General features: G+C 41.4%; 1 protein-coding gene across 1 annotated transcript in view; it reads left to right on the top strand.

Moving 5' to 3' along the window:
• LOC307027962 (SH3 and multiple ankyrin repeat domains protein 2-like) overlaps window positions 1-22288 on the top strand; it is a 283457-nt gene that overhangs the window by 10456 nt on the left and 250713 nt on the right. Inside the window, exon 2 of the mRNA XM_079662656.1 lies at window positions 7187-7249. Coding sequence (XP_079518782.1) covers window positions 7238-7249 — 12 coding nt within the window. The 5' untranslated portion in view covers window positions 7187-7237. The remainder of the gene's footprint in view (window positions 1-7186; window positions 7250-22288) is intronic.

A 22288-nucleotide genomic window follows, 5' to 3' on the forward strand; every position in this document is an offset into this window, starting at 1 on the left:
TTTTTTGTGAAAGTGCAAGTTAAGGGGTCCTATTCTGCTCATTTTTAGGTGTATATCAGTATGTAGTGTCTCTACTTTAAAGAGTCCTCTCCTGCTGATGTTCAGGTGTATATCAGTATGTAGTGTCTCTACTTTAAAGAGTCCTCTCCTGCTGATGTTCAGGTGTATATCAGTATGTAGTGTCTCTCCTTTAAAGAGTCCTCTCCTGCTGATGTTCAGGTGTATATCAGTATGTAGTGTCTCTACTTTAAAGAGTCCTCTCCTGCTGATGTTCAGGTGTATATCAGTATGTAGTGTCTCTACTTTAAAGAGTCCTCTCCTGCTGATGTTCAGGTGTATATCAGTATGTAGTGTCTCTACTTTAAAGAGTCCTCTCCTGCTGATGTTCAGGTGTATATCAGTATGTAGTGTCTCTCCTTTAAAGAGTCCTCTCCTGCTGATGTTCAGGTGTATATCAGTATGTAGTGTCTCTACTTTAAAGAGTCCTCTCCTGCTGATGTTCAGGTGTATATCAGTGTGTAGTGTCTCTACTTTAAAGAGTTCTCTCCTGCTGATGTTCAGGTGTATATCAGTATGTAGTGTCTCTACTTTAAAGAGTCCTCTCCTGCTGATGTTCAGGTGTATAACAGTATGTAGTGTCTCTACTTTAAAGAGTCCTCTCCTGCTGATATTCAGGTGTATATCAGTATGTAGTGTCCCTACTTTAAAGAGTCCTCTCCTGCTGATGTTCAGGTGTATATCAGTATGTAGTGTCTCTACTTTAAAGAGTCCTCTCCTGCTGATGTTCAGGTGTATATCAGTATGTAGTGTCTCTACTTTAAAGAGTCCTCTCCTGCTGATGTTCAGGTGTATATCAGTATGTAGTGTCTCTACTTTAAAGAGTCCTCTCCTGCTGATGTTCAGGTGTATATCAGTATGTAGTGTCTCTCCTTTAAAGAGTCCTCTCCTGCTGATGTTCAGGTGTATATCAGTATGTAGTGTCTCTACTTTAAAGAGTCCTCTCCTGCTGATGTTCAGGTGTATATCAGTATGTAGTGTCTCTACTTTAAAGAGTCCTCTCCTGCTGATGTTCAGGTGTATATCAGTATGTAGTGTCTCTCCTTTAAAGAGTCCTCTCCTGCTGATGTTCAGGTGTATATCAGTATGTAGTGTCTCTACTTTAAAGAGTCCTCACCTGCTGATGTTCAGGTGTTTATTTGTATGTAGTGTCTCTGTGACATGTCTCCATGCTTTAATGTTCAAAAAGCTCTTTATTGTTCTCATACTGTCTGTGCTGCAGCACCTCTTTTCACCCTCTGTCTGAAACCAGAGCCCAGTCTGCTCTGATCGGTTAGCTGGCCGGCTCTGTTGTTATGGTGATGTCACTAGGTTCAGGAAAGCTTTTGCAGACCATTTTAAATGCATTAAAAACCTATATGACACACTACAGGAAATGGAAAACCACAAGAAGCATCATAGGGAATTACATTTGGGACATGTTTTGATTTTGATTAGAAATTACATTGTTTTCCGTGTAAAGCAAACAAGATTGTTCAAGATGCATTTAAAAACAGGGACATTTCCCAGATGATTAGATTCATGTTGTAATTGTCACTGTTTTAAACAATGCTTTGGCAATACTGTATGTCATCATGATCATGTGAACTCTTTTAATTTGTGAGTTATTCTCAATTTACAAATCTCAGAAATGTTTAGTTTTTTCTCACAATAATATCCACCAACCCCTGATCTGTACCTTTTAACATTTCTCAAGAATTCTCGTCCTGATGAATCCTCCTTCCCCTCCTCTAGTACCTACCTACCTACCTACCTACCTACCTACCTACCTACCTACCTACCTACCTACCTACCTACCTACCTACCTACCTACCTACCTACCTACCTACCTACCTGCCTACTTACCTACCTACCTACCTACCTGAATCTTCCTTCACCTCTTGAAATTTCTCTCTGAGTTTAAAGAGGCGTTAGTTGAAAAAGACCAGATTTTTTCTCTTGACTATTCGACCGTGCTTTCCACTCTTTCTCCTCTCTTGTGTTTCTCCCCTCGCTCACGCTGTTTTTCTGAGACGTTCCCGCTGCGTCTCTCACCTGCTGGGCACAAACAGCTGATCTTTACTCTCAGCAGGGAGTTCCCAGCATGCACTGCGCCTTCTCACGCTGTGATCATGTGACGTGGTGCAGAGCAGCGAGGATAGGTGGAGGCTGGCTTTTTGGAATTGAGCTTTTTGCCTTTTTATTCTTTAATCCAAAAAAAGCAGGGGGCCTTTACCCGCTGTGATTCATCTTCAGAGAGATAGAAGTTTGCAGTGAGCAGATACAGGTGGCTGGGTTTCAGCCTGTTGGTTTGTTTCTGGTCATTTAAGGTTAGGTCTAGGGTTTGGATCAGTTCAATTATTTTAAAATGTCCTACACTCATAAGATGATACATTACAAAAACTTACACTTCATGCAACACATCCAATAAACCCAATACCAAAGATATATGAAATAAATAGAATGATATACAAAAATAATGGTAAATTAGATTTTATTTTGTGTTGAATTGAGTTTTAATACTTTAATATGTATGCTGTAAATTAGGCTGTGCGACATTAGGAAATAAATGAAATTGATATTTAAAAATAAAATGTTTAATACATTTAACAAAGGTCCTGTTTTTGGTCAACGTTAAGTTTCAATGAAGTTGGATTTACATTATTAAAATCTGTTTCTATTTGTATTATACATTTCTTTACTGACAGTCATCATCAAACTAGTTCATACGCTGAGTTTTAAGAGTGTATGCAAACACCATTCATGTTTAGCCTGAAATGCAATTTAAAGATTTGTAAATATTCCCACGCAACAGACTCTCTTCCAAAGTCAAACCTGATTCAATCCAAACTCATCTTATCAGCTGCAGAACATTTACATTTTGCTTTACTTTTTTTCTGTCCATTTTGATGAACTTACAGCCAATCGTCGCCTCAGCTCTGAAGGGCATTTGAGCCTCTTGAAGCTAATAGTTTTGGTTTTATGATATTTGATGAATGCAAGAACTGAATTGCAAAGAAGTTTTGTAGTAAGCAAAACTAAAATGATGAAGTCAGGAAGTTATGAACAGCGGGAAACATTTGCAACACCTTTTTAACGCTGAAAGTCCAGTCACTCCTTGTTGTTAAATAAAATAAATACAAATCTTTATACATTTTTCACGCTCCCCCGTGACGCATTGGCAGGTTAATGTAATGAATCGCTTCAGCCTCTCACATTGCTACATGTAGACATCAATATTCATTTACCTTTCTTCCTTTTTGATTGAAGTTATGCAACCAGGGAGACATGAAAAGCTGTTATTGTGCAGTGTGGTGCTTTGTTAAAACTAATTCTATCCGCGGGAAATGTAAATGTTTCTCTAACTTATTGATGTGAATCAGTGCATTTACTTTAGGGCGTCATGCTCCCTGTTCATCTTGAGTGCTAGCTGCAATGGGTTGTGGGTAATATCTGCTTTTCTGTGTGTGTGTTTGTCTAAACGTAATATTTGATTTAGTGATTAATCCAATAAATGAAGGAGGTGAATACATTTGATATTTCACTGTCATGGCGAGAGTTAGATGAGAAGATTGATACACGTTGAATGTTTGTTTAATCAAAAGTGTGACATTTTGTAATTTTGAAAATGTTTGCTCACATGTTTAGCAGTGAAAGCATTGCAGTGTGATAAAAGGGGAATTTGCAGCAAAGATAATATACCCCTTTTTTTTTTGTCAAACTTTGGGTGAACTTGCTGGTGAATTTATTGAATGTGAAAAGATTCATATACACACTAGCAAGGACCACATTATCATAGGACGTTGGTTAAAAATGTATTCACAGGAGATATTTCCTGTGAGATGAGGGGTTCAAAAGGGTGAAGGATGTTGTCTGGAGGACAAACTGAAGTCAGACGGAGAGAGACTTTGATGTCCTTCTGCCTGATCTGAATATATGATTCCCAGAGAATGAGAGAAAAGTATGCAGCAGATTAAATAGAAGGAGAAGATGGGAGACTGGAAGAGGGGAATTATTTGAGAGGAGGCAAGGAGGGAAGGAGAGAAATAAAACTGGATGAAATGTCGAAAGGAAAGGAGGTATTAATGGATGAAGGTAGGAAGGGTCGAAGGATTGTAGGGAACGGGGGATGAATGGATGTATAAAGGGACAATTGGCCGAAGGGATTAAGGGTGGAAGGGATTTAGGGAAGGAGGAATGAAAGGATGAATGGATGGAGGAAGGGTCAAAGGGTTGTAAGGAAGGGTTGAAGAGATGGGAGGAATTAATGGATTAAAGGATGTAGGAAAGGATGTAGGAAAGGATGAAGGGTCGAAGGGACGTAATGAAGGAAGGAAGGAGGGTTGAAGGGATGTAGGGAAGGAGGAATGAATGGGTCTAAGGTATGAAACGATGAAGGGTCGAATGGATTTCGGGAAGGAAGGAAGGATGTAGGGAAGGAGGGAGGGATGAGTAGATTAAGTAATGTATGGAATATAAGGGTGTGTGTGTGTGTGTGTGTGTGTGTGTGTGTGTGTGTGTGTGTGTGTGTGTGTGTGTGTGTGTGTGTGTGTGTGTGTGTGTGTGTGTGTGTGTGTGTGTGTGTGTTGTTCGCTATATATTTTAATATTCACCAATCACAAAGCTTTATGCCGCCTCACAAGACACTGAGGTCACAAAAGCATAGTTTGCTTATTAAAAACATCTCCTGCTGCATTATGGGCAGTCGCCATGGAGACCTAATATCATGAGCTTCATCACTAGGAAGCCCATTAGAGCCGTGTTTCTCAAAGTGTGGTCCGCGGACATTTCACATTTGAAATAAATAAATGAATTACAATTTCCCGCACTCTCGCGGGAATATCTCCGCAACGGAGCAATCTTAACTTTCAATTGCATGATATAGCCCAGCACCCCACCTTCGTCGCACATGTTGCCACTTGTTTGTACCATTTTCTGGCGATTTGTAATCTCTTCTAGAAAAACATTGTGTTTTTTTAGATTTCAAGAAGCATATGGACAAACAATGGATGTATTTTATGAACATGTGTCCATGCTGGAAGCAGATTTAGATGTGTTAGGAGTGAGATAGAGATTATATATCTATTATGCGTCCAATGAAGCGTTGCATGAGGCCTGTTGATGATCAGAGGCTGTTGTTGGGGCTGCATAAACGTTTACAAAAAAAGCCCAGGCGAGCCTAACGTACTTTGTCGTACTACATGCGGTGTGTTTTGCATATCTCTTAGTAGCCAATGATATGTGAGTCTGTTGGCTCGGACATAAACTCTGTAATACATGTAGTCTACATTTCACAAGAGTTGTGAGCATTTTAAATCGCATTTCAACTAAATGCTTATTTCATCTGTAGTTGTATTTGTATTGTTGATTTAATGTGTGATCGAGGCGATATAGAGAAAGTGAAGTTGTTATACTGTTGGAGTGGTGAGCAGGACTATTGTTTTTGGATATTTGGCGAGTTAGGTGGTCCGTGAGTGTGAGTGTGGTCCTTGGTATGAACATGTTAGACAAACACTGCAGTAGAGGACCCCCTGCTGAGTTAATAGTTCATTCAAAATCCTGCCTTTTTGTTTTGCAGTTTTCTTAATAATCTGCATTTTTAAAGTAACTCGATCAAACAGCTCTGTGAGATTTGAAACTTCAGGCACTTGAAGAGTTGCTCCACTGATGTTTACACATTAATATCATCTCCACCATCACTCTTCTGCAATATATAAATGGTTTTATAATGTTTTTAGTGTCAGAGCTTTGTCAAATATGAAGCGTTTTCATTATTATCTCTGCATGGGCTGCCAGTTTTACAGTGTTTCAGACCAGCGGGTGTGGAGTTTGATTTATGTGGATGTATTATACCCAGTTGCATTATGGGACATGAAGTAATCCAAAAGTAACTAGAATGCCTTTTAGGTACAGTGCTCGTGATTTGTCTGTAAAATGCTGCTTGGATTGGGTTATCTTTTATATAATATTCACTCCACATACACCAATTAAGAAATGGGGAGATTTCTTAATTATGTAGAGTATTATTGTGTTTAACGTTACTATATATTTAGAGTTTTGCTATAAAAAGTCTAAAATGTGCTTAATTTCATCAACCAAACCATTCATTTGTCATTTGGAGAGATTACAACCTTGTAGGGGAAAACACGTGTTAGACCAATCAGTCAGATGTCCTCACACTGCAGGATATAAACATACAGTAAATAACCAGTGGCATGAATTCAAATGTACAAAGGATAACCCCCTGCTACCCACTCTGTTCTCACTGCAGGGAGAGGAGTGGGGGTGGGGGGGGGGTGGGGGGGGGGTTGTTGTGGGTGGACGTGATTAATGCCTTTGTGTTTAGCATGTTGCGTAATCATCAATAAGAATTGCATGTAACAAACACTGTTTTATTCATTATAGATAAGATAGAAAATAACCAGACTCCACATTTCCATTTTTTACAGCATGTATTCATTTATTAGTAACTTCCCTAAGTGGTGGTAGGTCTCTCTTTAAAATCAAAATAGGGTGGTGCAGGAATGTCATATTTCTGTAGTGGACCCTGGCTCCCTCCACAAAAAAGCCAATGGGACTTTCTCCATGTGATTTTGGATTATTGCAGGAAATAATCTCTGTGGTTAACAATCGTCTTCGACACAGGTTTTGTTCAGCAGGATAATCTCCATTAACACCACTTTATGATTTCTGAAGTAAAAAGCTAACGCTAGGCTATAAAGGAACTACAGCACGATCGCATGACTTCACGTCACCACCGCTAAGCTAAAGGTGGCTAATGTTGGGCTATAAAGGAACTACAGCACGGTCAGATGACTTCACGTCACCACCGCTAAGCTAAAGGTGGCTAATATTGGGCGTGATGACGTTTAGACATATTTTATGTCCACATAACCACAGAGTTTATTCTAACCAAAATGCATTAAGAAGAGAGAACAGGAAGTGCTACAATACTGACTAATGTTCGGGTTTTAGGACTCATTCCTGCACCACTATTCAGCACTATTAAGCATCACTATTAATAACTATTAAGCATCATTATAGCAGTATATTTAAGGCTCCAGTGATTACATTTACTGCAGACATCTCTGTTTCCTCCCCCTCTTCTCTTCTCTCCTCCCCTCTCTTCTCTTCTCTTCTCTCCCCTCAGGGAGCTTCGCTGGATCCTCCTCCTTCAGAGAGCTTTACTCCTCAGGAAGTTATGGCTGAAATGGTACGTAGGCTCAGACAAACGCTTAAAAACAATCCAGCGGGGGATGAATAACAGGCAGGAAGAGTGTTGATGCTGCTTTTCAGGTATCACCTTAAGCTTTGGGATTAGAAAGAATATGAAGCTGGAAAGAGGACTGTTTTTATGAAGAGGACATGTAATATATGATGAATTTAAGTTGAATATAACAGGTCAGGGATCAGTAGGATTACCTTCTGTTGTTTGTAGAAAAAAATGTAGAAAGTCATCATAAAGGGATGTCTGTTTCTGCAAAGTAAAGGCGGCTACACACCAACCGCAGACCAAAGAACGCGTACCGAAGGCGTCCCGACTTTTACGTCCGCTACGCCGCCCGCCCGCAAAGACTTCAGTCGGCGAGTGGCAATAACTGTCCTTACCAGCAGGCAGCGTTAGTGTGTATTCGTCATTCAAAAGAGGCAACAGCCAATCAGAGTGATTTCTTTGGCCGACTTTCTTTGAATCGGCCGCGGGAGGTGTGAAAATGTGCCGTAAAGCAACGACGGTGCGGGACACACCAACCTGAGTAGGGCGCCGCGAATGCACGACTGCCACTGATTCCCAAAACCGGGTTGGTGTGTCAGGGCCTTAATACCTACAAAAGTGATAAGCACACAAATCCAGTACATTTTATATTCCTTTATGACTGAATACATGAGTAATAATTCACATGATTTCTTACTCGGAGTTTTTTTGTTATTTTTGTGCATTTTTCTTTGAGTTACCAGAAAAACAACCCCTGCTGAACTTTTAAAACAAATTGATTGCCTTAGGAAAATATTCAGGCGCGTCATTATGTCAACATTGATTTCTACTCACATATTAGCGTAGAAGTCCGATGTTTGCCCATGCAAACTGTATCTCTCTTTATAAGGAATACATTTTGTACCTATATTTAGTTACCGTGGTAAAGAGGTTTGTGTGCCCTGATGAACCTGGGGGCTGTGTTGTCTGGAACCTTGTGTTCCTGGTAGGGTCTCCCATGGTAAATTGTACTCAGGCAAGTGGCCAGACTAAGATTGGTTCAAAAGACCTCATGAAAGACGACACAGGAAGTGAGCATACCCAGCCCAGAGGAAGCCCGGGGTCCCCTTTAGGAGCCAGGCCCAGAAGGAGGACTCGTCGGCAAGCGTCTGGTGGCCGGGCTTGCCACGGAGCCCGGCTGGGCACAGCCCGAAAAGGCAACGTGGGCAACACCTCCAGGCGACAGAAGCTGGCTTTGGGGACATGGAACGTCACCTCTCTGGGGGGGAAGGAGCCGGAGCTTGTGCGGGAGGTGGAGCGTTACCAGTTGGATCTGGTTGGCTTCGCCTCTATGCACAGTGTTGGCTCTGGAACCTTACTTCTGGATAGGGGTTGGACTCTATTCTTCTCCGGAGTTGCTCAAGGTGTGAAGTGCCGGGCGGGTGTGGGGATACTCACAGGTCCCCGGTTGGGTGCTTCGTTGTTGAAGTTTACCCCAGTGGACGAGAGGGTCGCCTCCCTACGCCTGCGGGTTATGGGGGGGAAAACTCTGACTGTTATGCACCAAACAGCAGTTCAGAGTATACGGCCTTCTTGGAGACCCTGGAAAGAGTCCTGTATTGGGCTCCTGAAGGGGACTCTTTAATCTTGCTGGTAGACTTCAACGCACATGTGGGCAATGATGGAGACACTTGGAGGGGCGTGATTGGGAGGAATGGCCCCCCTGATCTGAACCGGAGTGGTGGTTTGTTACTGGACTTCTGTGCTAGTCATGGATTGGCCATAACAAACACCATTTTCGAACATAAGGATGCTCATAAGTGTACGTGGTACCAGAGCACCCTAGGCAGAAGGTCCATGATCAATTTCGTTATCGTATAATCGGACCTGAGGCCGTATGTTTTGGACACTCGGGTAAAGAGAGGGGCAGAGTTGTCAACTGATCACCATCTGGTGGTGAGTTGGGTCGAGTGGCGGGGGAAGCCTCTGGATAGACCTGGTAAGCCCAAACGTGTAGTTCGGGTGAACTGGGAATGTCTGGAGGAGGCCCAAGTTCAGGAGGCCTTCAACTCACACCTCCGGCGGAGCTTTTCGGGCATTCCTGTGGAGGTTGGGGACATTGAACCAGAGTGGTCGGTGTTCAAAGCCTCTATTGCCGAAGCCGCGGTGGGGAGCTGTGGTCTCAAGGTCTTAGGTGCCTCAAGGGGCGGTAACCCTCAAACCTCCTGGTGGACACCGGTGGTCAGGGAAGCCGTCCGACTGAAGAAGGAGGCCCTCAGGGATTTGTTATACCGGGGGACTCCCGAGGCAGTTGCAAGGTACCGACAGGCCCGAAGGGCAGCAGCCTCAGCCGTGGCCGAGGCAAAGCAGCGGGTGTGGGAGAAGTTCGGAGAAGACATGGAAAAGGACTTTCGGGCGGCACAAAGGTTGTTCTGGAAAACTGTCCGACACCTCAGGAGGGGGAAGCAGGGAACCATCCAAGCTGTGTACAGTAAGGATGGGACGTTGTTGACCTCAACTGATGGAGTGTTAGGGCGTTGGAAGGAGCACTTTGAGGAACTCCTGAACCCGACAACTCTGCCCTCTATGTTAGAGGCAGAGCTGGAGTATGACGGGGGATCGACACCAATCTCCCGGGGGGAGGTCACTGAGGTCGTCAAACAACTTCACAGTGGCAAAGCCCCGGGGGTGGATGAGATCCGCTCAAAAATGCTGAAGGCTCTGGGTGTTGAGGGACTGTCATGGTTGACACGTCTCATCAACGTTGCGTGGAAGTCGGAAACAGTACCGAAGGAGTGGCAGACCGGAGTGGTGGTTCCCCTTTTTAAAAAGGGGGATCAGAGGGTGTGTGCCAATTACAGAGGCATCACACTACTCAGCCTCCCCGGGAAAGTTTACTCTAAAGTACTCGAAAGGAGGGTCAGGCCGATTGTCAAACCTCAGATTGAGGAGGAACAATGCGGATTCCGTCCTGGTCGTGGAACGACGGATCAGCTTTTTACTCTCGCAAGGATCCTGGAGGGGGCCTGGGAGTACGCTTATCCGGTCTACATGTGTTTTGTAGACTTGGAGAAGGCGTATGACCGGGTTCCCAGGGAGTTACTGTGGGAGGTGCTGCGGGAATATGGGCTGAGGGGCTCTTTACCCAGGGCCATCTAATCTCTGTACTCCCAAAGCGAGAGCTGTGTCCGGGTCCTCGGCAGTAAGTCGGACCCATTTCCGGTGAGGGTTGGCCTCCGCCAGGGCTGCGCTTTGTCACCAATCCTGTTTGTAATATACATGGATCGGATTTCGAGGCGTAGTCGTGGGGGAGGGGGTCTGCAGTTCGGTGGACTAAGGATTGCACCACTGCTTTTTGCAGATGATGTGGTTCTGATGGCTTCATCGGTCTACGACCTTCAGCACTCACTGGATCGGTTCGCAACCGAGTGTGAAGCGGCTGGGATGAGGATCAGCACCTCCAAATCTGAGGCCATGGTTCTCAAGTAGGGAATGAGTCCTTACCCCAAGTGAAGGAGTTCAAGTATCTCGGGGTCTTGTTCTCGAGTGAGGGAACAATGGAGCGTGAGATGGGTCGGAGAATCGGAGCAGCGGGAGCGGTACTGCAATCTCTTTACCGCACCGTTGTGATGAAAAGAGAGCTGAGCCAGAAGGCAAAGCTCTCTGTCTACCGGGCCATTTTCATTCCTACCCTCACCTATGGTCATGAAGGATGGGTCATGACCGAAAGAACGAGATCGCGGATACAAGCGGCCGAGATGGGTTTTCTCCGCAGGGTGGCTGGTGTCTCCCTTAGGGATAAGGGGAGAAGTTCAGTCATCCGGGAGGGACTCGGAGTTGAACCGCTCCTCCTTCGCGTCGAAAGGAGCCAGTTGAGGTGGTTCGGGCACCTAGTTAGGATGCCACCTAGTTAGGATGCCACCTGGGCGCCTCCCTAGGGAGGTGTTCCAGGCACGTCCAGCTGGGAAGAGACCGAGGGGTAGACCTAGGACCAGGTGGAGGGATTATATCTCTTCGCTGGCCTGGGAGCGCCTTGGGGTCCCCCAGTCAGAGCTGGTTGATGTGGCCAGGGAAAAGAAAGTTTGGGGCTCTCTGCTGGAACTGCTACCCCCGCGTCCCGACCACGGATAAGCGGGAGAAGATGGATGGATGGATGGACCTATAGGAGATAATTATAGAAAATGACAAGATCTCTCGAGCCTTTGGAGTCGGATTATCCCTCGGTACACAGGTTTTATTTATAGGATATTAACTTTAGGTAAATATTATCTAGAGACAAGTTTTAAACTGAATTATCAATTAAATAATCTATTCAGTATTAGTTTCCTTAAAACAATGCCTTTAGTGATTAGGAGAGGATTAATAGATGATTTTTTTGACATTTTTCTATATTCCACATTTGTTTGGTAAAATACTGACATGTTCTTTTAGCAAGAAATCCTCAGTAATTTCTTATGTTTCTAAAAATGTATAATTTTCAATCCCTGGTAACTTTATACACTTTTTTTTTTCAAGTGATATGGACACCTTACACGTAGGGTAAGGAGTTTAAAAGCCGCTTAAAACAAAGACAAAATACTGCAAAAGTATACCAAAATGAAACTGGATTGAGGACTTTTAACACTCTTTTTTCCAATTTAAAAACATTTATTTTCTTCTGATTGATTTTCACTCGAGGCCTGATGTTTTATGACTGACAGTTAAATAAAAACAAGTCAGAGAAGTCTGCAAAGAGCTTTTAAAGGAAGTGGTTCCCCTGTTTGAGGCTCTGCAGGCACACGTATTAATAAAGCCTCACAGTGTGCTTTCACAAAGCCTTGACTTGCACCCGGAAACACTCAAACACTGAAAGGTATAATGAGCAATTCATGATTTATATCTGCCTCTCTCTGTAAAGAAAGAATTAAAGCAGCAGGTTATGGTCGACGTGGAGTTTCTGAATGGAAAAAGTTGACTATTTTTATCCTTTTGTGTTAGTTATTGAGCCATAAAGACAATCCCACTTGTATTAAATGAGGATTCACTGAGCCTTAGTTTACAGCAGCAGGTTTTCATGGTATTAATATCACATTATCCACCTTGTGATTGTCCCTGCAGCTCTGAGTGTGTTTTCTCTCACTGTTCATCTCGCAGTCTTGAGAATCCGTGTCATTTATCTCTTCAGTTGCATTGATTGTCCCCCCGTCGCTCCGCCTGCCGCTGATTGGACACTTTTTCCCTCTGTCTCGTCTCCCCACTGTTCTCAGCAGCAGCTCTTTTTCAACATGTTGACTCTGAGTTGCTGCCAATTTCATCCTCAATTTGTCTGCTTTGTGATTTTATGGCATGTTTTTTTTAGCTGGAAACGCTGCCATGGGATGTGCGATAACACAGCTTTCTTATTGACGATGCAGTTTCGAAGATGAAGATGAGTTTTTATTTTTTAATTCGACTCATTTAGAACGGACCTATTTGGCATGCTAATGTCTGTGAGGCAGAAAAACAATGTGACCGCTAAGAGATAAAAAGTTGGAAATATAAATCGGAACCAGATCACTTGATCTATCCAGGGAGAAATTGGGCTTTCTGACAACAGAAGAAGAAGATTAGGTCGACATGTGAGATCCGACCCAAACTTTTTTTTTAAATGTAGTTCTTAGAAAAAAGACTGAATTCAGGAAAAATTCTGCATTTTTTAAATAAAAGTCAAAATGATGAGTAAAAAGTAAAAAATATGAAGTTACAAAAACATTGTGGCTTCTAAGAGATAAGAAGCGGGACCTAGAAATCAGACATCAGTTTTAAATGACGTTATTCATCCCAGCAGAAATACAGTGTTCTCATTGGGGAAGAGGATTAGGTCAACATGTCAGATTTTTGCGGAGGTTTCTAGAAAATAACAAAAAAATCCGGATTCTTACATTGAAGTCAATATTCTGAGAACAAATTTAGAATTGTGAAAAAAAGTGTCTGATGTTTTAGTCAGACGCACTTTTTACCAGATCTCCAAAATGTGTCACATATGTCCCTAACCCTCTCCTGTAAACGTTAAAGTATGCAATGCAGAAAAATCTTAAATAATTTTAAACACAACTCGAAAAATCTAACTTATAAAAAATAAATCCAATACGTCTTGTATAAACTGTCGGCTTATTACATTCATACCAAAACATAAACTCTATTAACTATTTTGTTTTTTAATGCAAAGATATTAACTTTTCTTTGGTCCCTTTATCTGTAAAATAAGTAAAATAAGGTATAAAGTAGAACATTTCCCTTTAAAATTATAGCAGTGAGTTAAGAAAACACTCCAATAAATTATAAGTACCTCATCATCATACTTGAGTATTTGTTCTTAGTTACTTTCCGCCTATGTATACAGGACTTCACTTCATTTTCTTAAATTATTCATACGGACATTAATCAACATTTCTGTAATTATTTATCTGTAATCGTGAGATCTTTTGAAACAAACGGGGTGATATACATCAGAGCACTGACCCACTTTTCCTGCCGCTGTGTGTGTGTGTGTGTGTGTGTGTGTGTGTGTGTGTGTGTGTGTGTGTGTGTGTGTGTGTGTGTGTGTGTGTGTGTGTGTGTGTGTGTGTGTGTGTGTGTGTGTGTGTGTGTGTGTGTGTGTGTGTGTGTGTGTGTGTGTGTGTGTGTGTGTGTGTGTGTGTGTGTGTGTGTGTGTGTGTGTGTGTGTGTGTGGTCTCTCCTTTCTTCTGGGATGGGATCAATGAGAGACACTTTGAGAGGAAACCTCCTGCAGGCCGCTGTGTAGTTTCCTCCTGCTGCTGTGTCTCTGATGATTCACAGCTTAAATCTCTGCAATGCATTTATTGTAGGGCTCACACTGTTGGTTGTTTTTTTAACACATGGCAAAATCTTTTTTTTGTTGCACTCAGGGATTTTGTTGGTTAGTTTAAAGACAGTATTCTTGATTGATTCAGCTGAATACTGAAAGCGTCACACTTGTTATCAATTTTGTTTTGTTTGTGTATTGCAATAATGAAGCATCGGTGTTTTATTGGCAAACAAGATGTTTTAGCGACACCTGAGGTCACCTGATGTAACAGCAAGCGTACTTTAATAGTACATCATTGTGAGTACAGCAAGAAACAAAAAAAGACCTTTATGATGTTCTCAAACAAACTTCCTTGAAGCCTGCAGCTCTTTATCGTGAAGGGACCGTTAAAACACTTATTTGAAATAGATATAAACAAACTATAATTCATCTTTGTCTGGTTTGAGAGGGAGTTTTTCTTTTACCGATGTGAGGGTCAGAGGCCCCTGAGACAAAGATAACATGTGGGATATTGAGCTTCATGAATGAACTTTGATTGATTGATGAATATCAGAGGTCTGTACTACGAAGCCGGTTCAACCTAACCTGGATATGTTTGAGTTAGCCGGTTGGCCTAATCCAAAACATACGCGCTCTCGCTAAACGGTACTACGACGCGGGTTATCAAGTGGATCGCTCAAGCCAGCCGTGTCCTCTCTAGTTAGGTGCGCGTTCACATGAAAGGGGTGGTATCTGGAGCATTCGACCAATCACAAACATGGAGAAGCGTACTGACAGCGCAGCGTCATACTTCCCGAATGAAAAGTGAACTTTTATATTAGTAAAATATGAAGAAGTTAAACTTTAAACATCCATGACTTAAACACTTTATCCAGGATCAAAGCCACATAGCTGCACCTGCAAGGTGAATATAGCTGGTAAAAGAAAAAGTGTTTGAATGCGTACATTAACAGGTTTATGATATCACTGCCCCGTCCAAGACACAAGTGGATCTGACTTTAATTACATTTGTCTCGAGTGTTTCGTCAACTTAATGTGTTGCTTAAAATAATACTTCTGCATACAGTATGGGACACTGTGAGTGTTGCACGGCCAGATACGGCTCAGCTGACTCAGATAAGGAGATATATGATACATTATGATGTGATATGCCGTGGACTGTACTTAATGTTACTCTGATCCGGTTACTTATGTTGTGGCAGATATTTAAGTAAGCTTTCTTAACGCTAATGTTATAATCGTCAGATTGCTCTGAAGATGGGAGGTGATATTCTATTAATGTTCACGTTCACACAGTCGGTGATTTTTGCCGGCCGTCTTTCCTGCAACGGCAGTTTTTTTCTGTATTTCCTTTGTCCTATAATATGACTTGATCGCTTTAAACTCCGCACACTGAGCTCTGATTGGTCAGCAGGCAGTGCTTTCACTGAGTTGATCTCTTACCCTGGAACCTAACCTGCTCCGGAGCAGGTTAGCCGCACAGCATAAGTTACCATGGAGATCTAGCCTGCTAAAAAGAGAACCAGCGTCGTAGGACCGGAAACCCAGAGTTTCCCCTGAAGTTAGCGGCTAAGTGAAAATCCTGCTTCGTAGTACAGGCCTCTGATGTTTTGTTGTTGTTTTGTTTCTTTCCGTTAACTGTCAAGTAGGAACTAACTCATTTTTGTAGTACGTTTTTGTGTTTCTCTTATTTTCCTACGATACTGTTATGAAGGACACACCATCTATTTCTATTTGTTTTTAATTTCTTTTAGAAAGGGGCAGGTAATAAAAGATTATTTTCTTCTCCCCGCTCCTTTTCGGCTACGGTGTGTTTATAGAGACATGTTTTGTAAACAATTGTTATCCATCAAGTTGTGCATACATTGTACAGAAAAGCATACCTTTCTGCTGCCCATGGGGAGAGTACTAGTATTTTTTGTGAGTCTTCCTGCATTTATGAAAGCAGGAATATCCTTGCTTATTTTAGTAAAATGAGAGAGTCCCCATTTGCCAGGTAGTAAAAACTGCACACAAATTCACATATTAGCAGAAAAATGAGTCATTTTTTATGAGCGTATCTCAATTTAGCCACACGCTACCTAATGTCAGTGCTTATGCATAACAGCGAGACATGAGGCATGGATTCCACATTCACATGATGGAGAATGAGAAACAGCAAGAGCGAAGAAAAGCATCCCGATAATGAGCGAAGGTCCTTAAAGAAGCCCATTAGCCCTAATAAGCTGCAGTTTCTACCAACCCTGGGGAGAAGCTGCAGGTGCTCACACCAGCACACACACATTTCTGAACTACTCTCATCCATTTGTATTGAACACACACACACTCTCACACACACACATTTGTGCCTCTAGGAAACGGTAATTTGGTCCCGGGTCCGTGGAGAGAGTTATCGATCAGGGGACGATGGTTGCAGTTTGATCTCTCAGCCAGGAGCCCTCATTACTCCACTGCTGCTCTTATTCAAGCTTATGCAAGCAGAGGAAGTGAGGAGGAGGAGGAGGAGGAGGAGGAGGAGGAGGAGGAGGAGGAGGAGGAGGAGGAGGAGGAGGACTAATTTGCAGCCACATGCATCACATCTCAGTCAGCCCATCTCAGAGCTACTCCCCTGGGAATCAATGCACATATTTTAGACCACTTTGGTTGCTCTTTCCTGCATCTTATTGACAGCTTATTATACAGCTTAGTTGAATACTCGATTCTGATTGGTCAATTAGGACATTTCAGAGGTTGTTAATACTCCATAAAACAGCGCTGCTAAGTAGGATCAAGGGAGAGAAGGAAAGATGTTAAAAGACGTCAGAGAAATCCACAGAAAAAGACAGACAGGAAGTCAACTTTAATGCTCGGGCATTGTTTAAGGACTTGTTAGTGGAAAAGAAACTGTGAACAGACTTTGACAGTTACTTGGAGTGATCAATGTTTTCGGGTGTTCTTTTTTTCAATAATGACTGCCTCGCTTAACGTTATCCCTTAGATCCACTTAGGTTTTTTTTTTTAACCACAGACCTTATTTCTGGCTAGCAACCAAAAACAAACGCAGAAAACCATTGACCGCAGCAAGTGCTCAAATACTGACTCATTTCAGGGTTTAAAGACAAGCTCTTGACCAATCGGAGTGAAGTCTTAGTTCATGTAATAAAGAAGCACATTATAACTTATTCCACTACAGTAGTTTCAAGCTCTGTTCTGAGTTTCTCTTTTTAACCAAAAATACATCTTTTCCCCTTTATTTCAGTTTGAAGCTACTGTCATTTCACAAACCAACCAGATGTCTTCCCATTTAAATCCATCGGAAACAAAGATTTCCTTTTTAGGTTCATTGACAGTATTTTAACACAACGGCAAACTAAATGCTAGTGATTGAGATCAGTCTTTCTGTTTGAATAAAGAACTTTGTTGATGGAGATAACGGCTTATGTGTGTGCTCCCGTAGATAAGATCCTTCCATATGTAAGACGTCTTGAATCGGTTTAATTTGAGTTTTGTTTAATCCTTTTATTTCCCTTGAGTCTTGAATGTCTAAGATGCATTTAAATGTGGCCTTTGTTGTTTCTGTTATCTTTGTTTTAAAGCTTGAAATGTGTGTAAATTGAGTATTTTGAATCCTCATGTTCAACAATACGACTGATGCTTGATTGTTTACAGAATCGCGGACAGATTGAAGATGACACTCTCGGATGAATGTGGTAATCATGTAGAGAACATGTGATTTCCTAAGTGTTTCAATAGCAAAGAGAATGGGCTGTAAAACCATCGCTGCGAGTCTTTGAGGCAGAACTTTGGGAAATGTGTTTGGTTTCAATCTAACGTGCATTATGTAATCATTTCCGTCAATCTGAGCAATTGGCTGATTTCCTTTTATTGAAACTAATCATAAGCGTGGTTCATCTGCAGTTGTACTTTCCATCTCGCTGTTTTCTGCCCCATCCTAGAGTGACATTTGGGCGTCTGCTTAATAGCTTTCCAGGCGTCAATAGTACATCCTAAACAGCCGTTGAATTGACGCTTGATGATTGCTATCATTTAAGGATCTTTCTCTGCCCTTTAGCTCACAGAATAGATTTCGTCAAGACGGTTGCAGCAGAAAAAAAAAACATTTCACAACAAAAAATAGTACGGTAACACTTTATTTTAAGGTACAACGTGCATATTAGCAGTATATTTGCTCTGTATTAGTCATTATTAACCACTTATTAATGCCTTATTCTACATGACCACATTCTGCAAGTACTAGGCCATTAGTTAAGAGTTTGCCCTCAATAACCCTCTAGTTAGTGCTTATTTATTGTAAGTAAGGACGTTGTTGTACATGAGTTTTGGTCTTAATATGCTCAATATGGGCCTAATAAGGCATTCTCTCATAGTAACACCTAACACATATGGTTCTTATGTAACAAGATATGAAACTACAAGTGTTACTTGTGTCAAACTAACTCAAAATGTGGTATTTCTAACTCAGAATATGTTCCCTATTTTAAAGTGAAGTCTTGTTCATAACCAATAAGCTAGTAGTTTGTCTCTAATATGTTAATGAACAACTAGTTGATGATGAATATGTGTACCTTAATCTAAAGTTTACCAACAGTAAATATGGAATGGGAAACACCAACAACAGAAACACTGACAGTAACAGGAGCTGCTAACTGCTAACACAAAAAAGCACATTTAGTCTCGTTTCACCCAACCTTGCTCTGAAATAGAAAAGATAAACAGCACTCGGTTGGATTTCCCAGGGGCCTTTACAGCTGCAGAGGGTTGAGGTGTGACATTTGTGTAATGGAGACCAAGTATTGGTTTTGTGGCTTTGTGGAGTGCAATGAAAGGTCCAGCTCTGAGAAATGAAGGAACCTTTTTTTAAGCGGGTGTTCCTTTCAGCTCGCTGAATATCATCCAGCTCATTACACGGCTACTGACTAAAGAGATCCATAATTTGACCCGCCATAGGAGATGTCTGGAGCCCTTCTTCTTCTTCTTCTTCTTCTTCTTCTTCTTCTTCTTCTTCTTCAGGCTTTTGTGCTAATTAATTAAACAAATTGAGCTTTTTAATTTAAGGGTTTCATGTGTTCCGCCAATGTCTTTTAACAGTCTTTGGATAAACATGCTTTGCTGTATGTTGTAAGAAATTAAAATCAATGTTGATATGGCGTAATTTTAATTAAATACAGGGTTTTAATTTAAAGCTGTTTTATTCTGAAAAACCGGAAGTTCACACTAACTTTTAACTTAAAACCTCTATTCTGAAAATTCATCATTTCCGGTTAGCATTAGCATGTGGCTAACATTTTCAAACGGTGAATTCAAGGTGTAATGACATGTGGTGTTGTACACTAAACACACTGTCTTTAACTCTCACTTATTGACGCTACAAAACGTTTATTAGGGAATTTTTAAATGACCACAGACATTAGAATGATGTAATTTAGCAACAGAAAATGGCAGGATTTGCATTGGACACGCCCCCGTCGACGCCGGCCAATAGAGAGGCGAAGTCCCTCCCCTTCCGGGAGCCTCCATGGGACCCCGGAAGCGGAAAATTATACATTGAAGTCAATGGAGAGAGAAAAGTTATCTTTTGATCCCGTTTGAATTGTGCCACGAATGACACATATGATGTTTGTCAATCTTAAACAATCATTTCCATGCAAAAAAAGTCACAGTTTGTCGTAAAAATGCTGAAATATAAGACTATGAATAATACGCAACTAGAAAGACTACAAATCCCAAATGCATTCTGGGTCGCGTAAGTGATGTCATAGGCGATAATGCTCCAAGACTGGTTGTGACTCGCAAAGCAAAGAGGAAGAAGAAGACTGATTTATTCCCTCCAATAAATATAAGAGATTGCTCCAATAAATTCACTTTTACAAGATGCCTGTGCGCTTTGTACGAGGTTGTAATCACAAAAGAGATCATACCACTTGCTCGTTCTATCGCTTCCCGTCTGATGAAAGGACCAGGAGTCGTTGGACCAAACATATCAGGTAATATACATGTTTTGCATGGAACATAGTCAAGTTAGCTACCTAGCTAGTAGCGAGCATGTTAGTTAGCATTATATTACATTACTTAGCCTTGTCATTTGTATTAGCCTTAACATGAAGTAAACCAAAATGTTAAACAGTAAGAGTAGTCATGATGGTAAGTATTTTGTGAAACATTTGAAGAGTAGCCTATCGCCCCCTCCACCAGGTGCTAAGGGGGCGGGAGGTAGGCTAACGCCACATTAGTATCAGCGATCTTTTCTACTTAATGCTATCTGCACAAATGGTTAACATTGACCATTAAAAGATCAGGCAGTTCAGGGAGAGTCGAAGGAAGGAAGGCAGGCAGCTTTGCATGACATTCTTCTGGACGTGTTTCATTGTGATGATAGTGAGTCAATCTGTTTGTTAGAAAGACAGTAGTTGAGTGATTACTGAGAGAAAATTATTAAAAGAGATAATTATTCAGTGTTGTTACTTTAAAGTGTTGTTACTGACCTTTTTCTCTTTTATTTTCTTTACCTCACCTGTAACTGCTGAGACCCTGAGGAACATGCACACTGGTCTGACCTGCTCTGGTAACCTGATTTCCACTGTACGTAATAGTATTTGGTTATGGTATATTATTTATATACATCAAAGGCACAATGCACCCCTCAGAGACACACATGTATTGAGTGTGATATTTTGCATTGGTCATGTGAAATCATCTTTACACACTAGAAAACTGTAGGAGCGGCAACTTGTTTTGAAATTGAATTTTTAATATCCGATAATAAAGTTGATCTGTTTTCTTTATTCTTCTCTCTTCCCAGCTCCATCCATCACCATTCTCTGTTCCTGCCAGGTCCTGCTTGCTAATCAATGCTCATATTTTTTTTACACAATTACAAATAAAGTCAATGTATTGTATGACATGAAGTTGTGCTTCATTCTGAGTCAATAATAAATTCATTCTGCCTTCAGCTGCAAAATTATTGTGGACTGCACCGACATCCATGTAGCAGCCCCCCCCCCCCCCCCAGTAAGATGAACCAAGCAAAGCTGACATACTCAACATATAGCTGTGCTCTTAAGTTTACATGAAGAATTTGTGAAATATTGGTAATAACAGGTTTAAATGATTATTAGTAATTAATTATATAATTTTCTCATCGTAGATGAGCAGACAGGGCGCAGATGAGAAAAGCAGAATATGCAGCTGCCATTTTCCACATGGAAAAGAGAAAGGGCCAAGTGTATTTGAGTGGACAAAAGAGAAATCCCAAATACGAAAAATAAAATTATACAATTTAGATATGTATACAAATAAATACATATCCTATATACACCATCATGTATAATGATGGTGTATGATGTAGAAGGAAGTGTGGTAGATAACAATTAAATATAGAGTTACATACAGATCCATGTTACAGCAAAAGATGGAATAACTAAGAAGCACACAGTATAATAATAATTACACGCAACAATTAAATAACTGCTCAGCATCTCCACCACAATCCCAATCTGCTGTGTCCTGTTTTCCTCCCCTCTGCATAACACCCCATCACACATACGAAACACAACGCAGAGTCCGAGGGTGTTAAGAGTATGTTTATTTAAATGTCCTCCTCTCTACTGGCCAACACAGGGAGCATATGCTGGGTGTAGAATTGTTCCAGGAGGAGGAGATTTCCATGCCATGCAGGGTCTTTGGGGATGGGGATGATGATCCCCTCCTTCGTGGTCCACAGTAGCAGAGACTCCGGTCTGTGATGTGCAGCTGTTATATAATATACAATACATTTTTTTGAAAAACATTTGATCAAAAAATAAGGATTTGGTCAGGATCTAGAGTCAGTGTGTAGTTTATTAATTAATCAATGCGCTCTACATTAGAAAAAACACATACCAGTGTACCAGAGGGAGTCACACACAGCTGTGCCTAGATAACCAAACAAATTGACAACAGGGATGCAAACTCATCAGGTATGAAAAAGGTGACAAGGATCCGAGCCCCCTGACCCCACAGAATATCGGCTTTAAAATGAGGAATAACAGAGGATTTTAGCAGTCAGAACAACTAAAGCAGCAGTGTTAATATTAACAGAAACGCCATAGAGTCACATCTAATAGAAATATATAAAAAGCATTTATTTTAATTGTGTAGTAGTCAGTTTATAATTTTGGCAGCACTGTTGAGCATTTTGAAAATGTATTTTCAGGCCTCTGTGCAAGGCTTAGTCTTTCTATCTTTATAGCCACTGGTGTAAAGTAACTAAGTTCATAAACTCAACAAGTACTATA

The sequence above is a fragment of the Notothenia rossii genome (genome assembly GCF_949606895.1).
Source record: "Notothenia rossii genome assembly, chromosome: 2".
Lineage (NCBI taxonomy): Eukaryota > Metazoa > Chordata > Actinopteri > Perciformes > Nototheniidae > Notothenia > Notothenia rossii.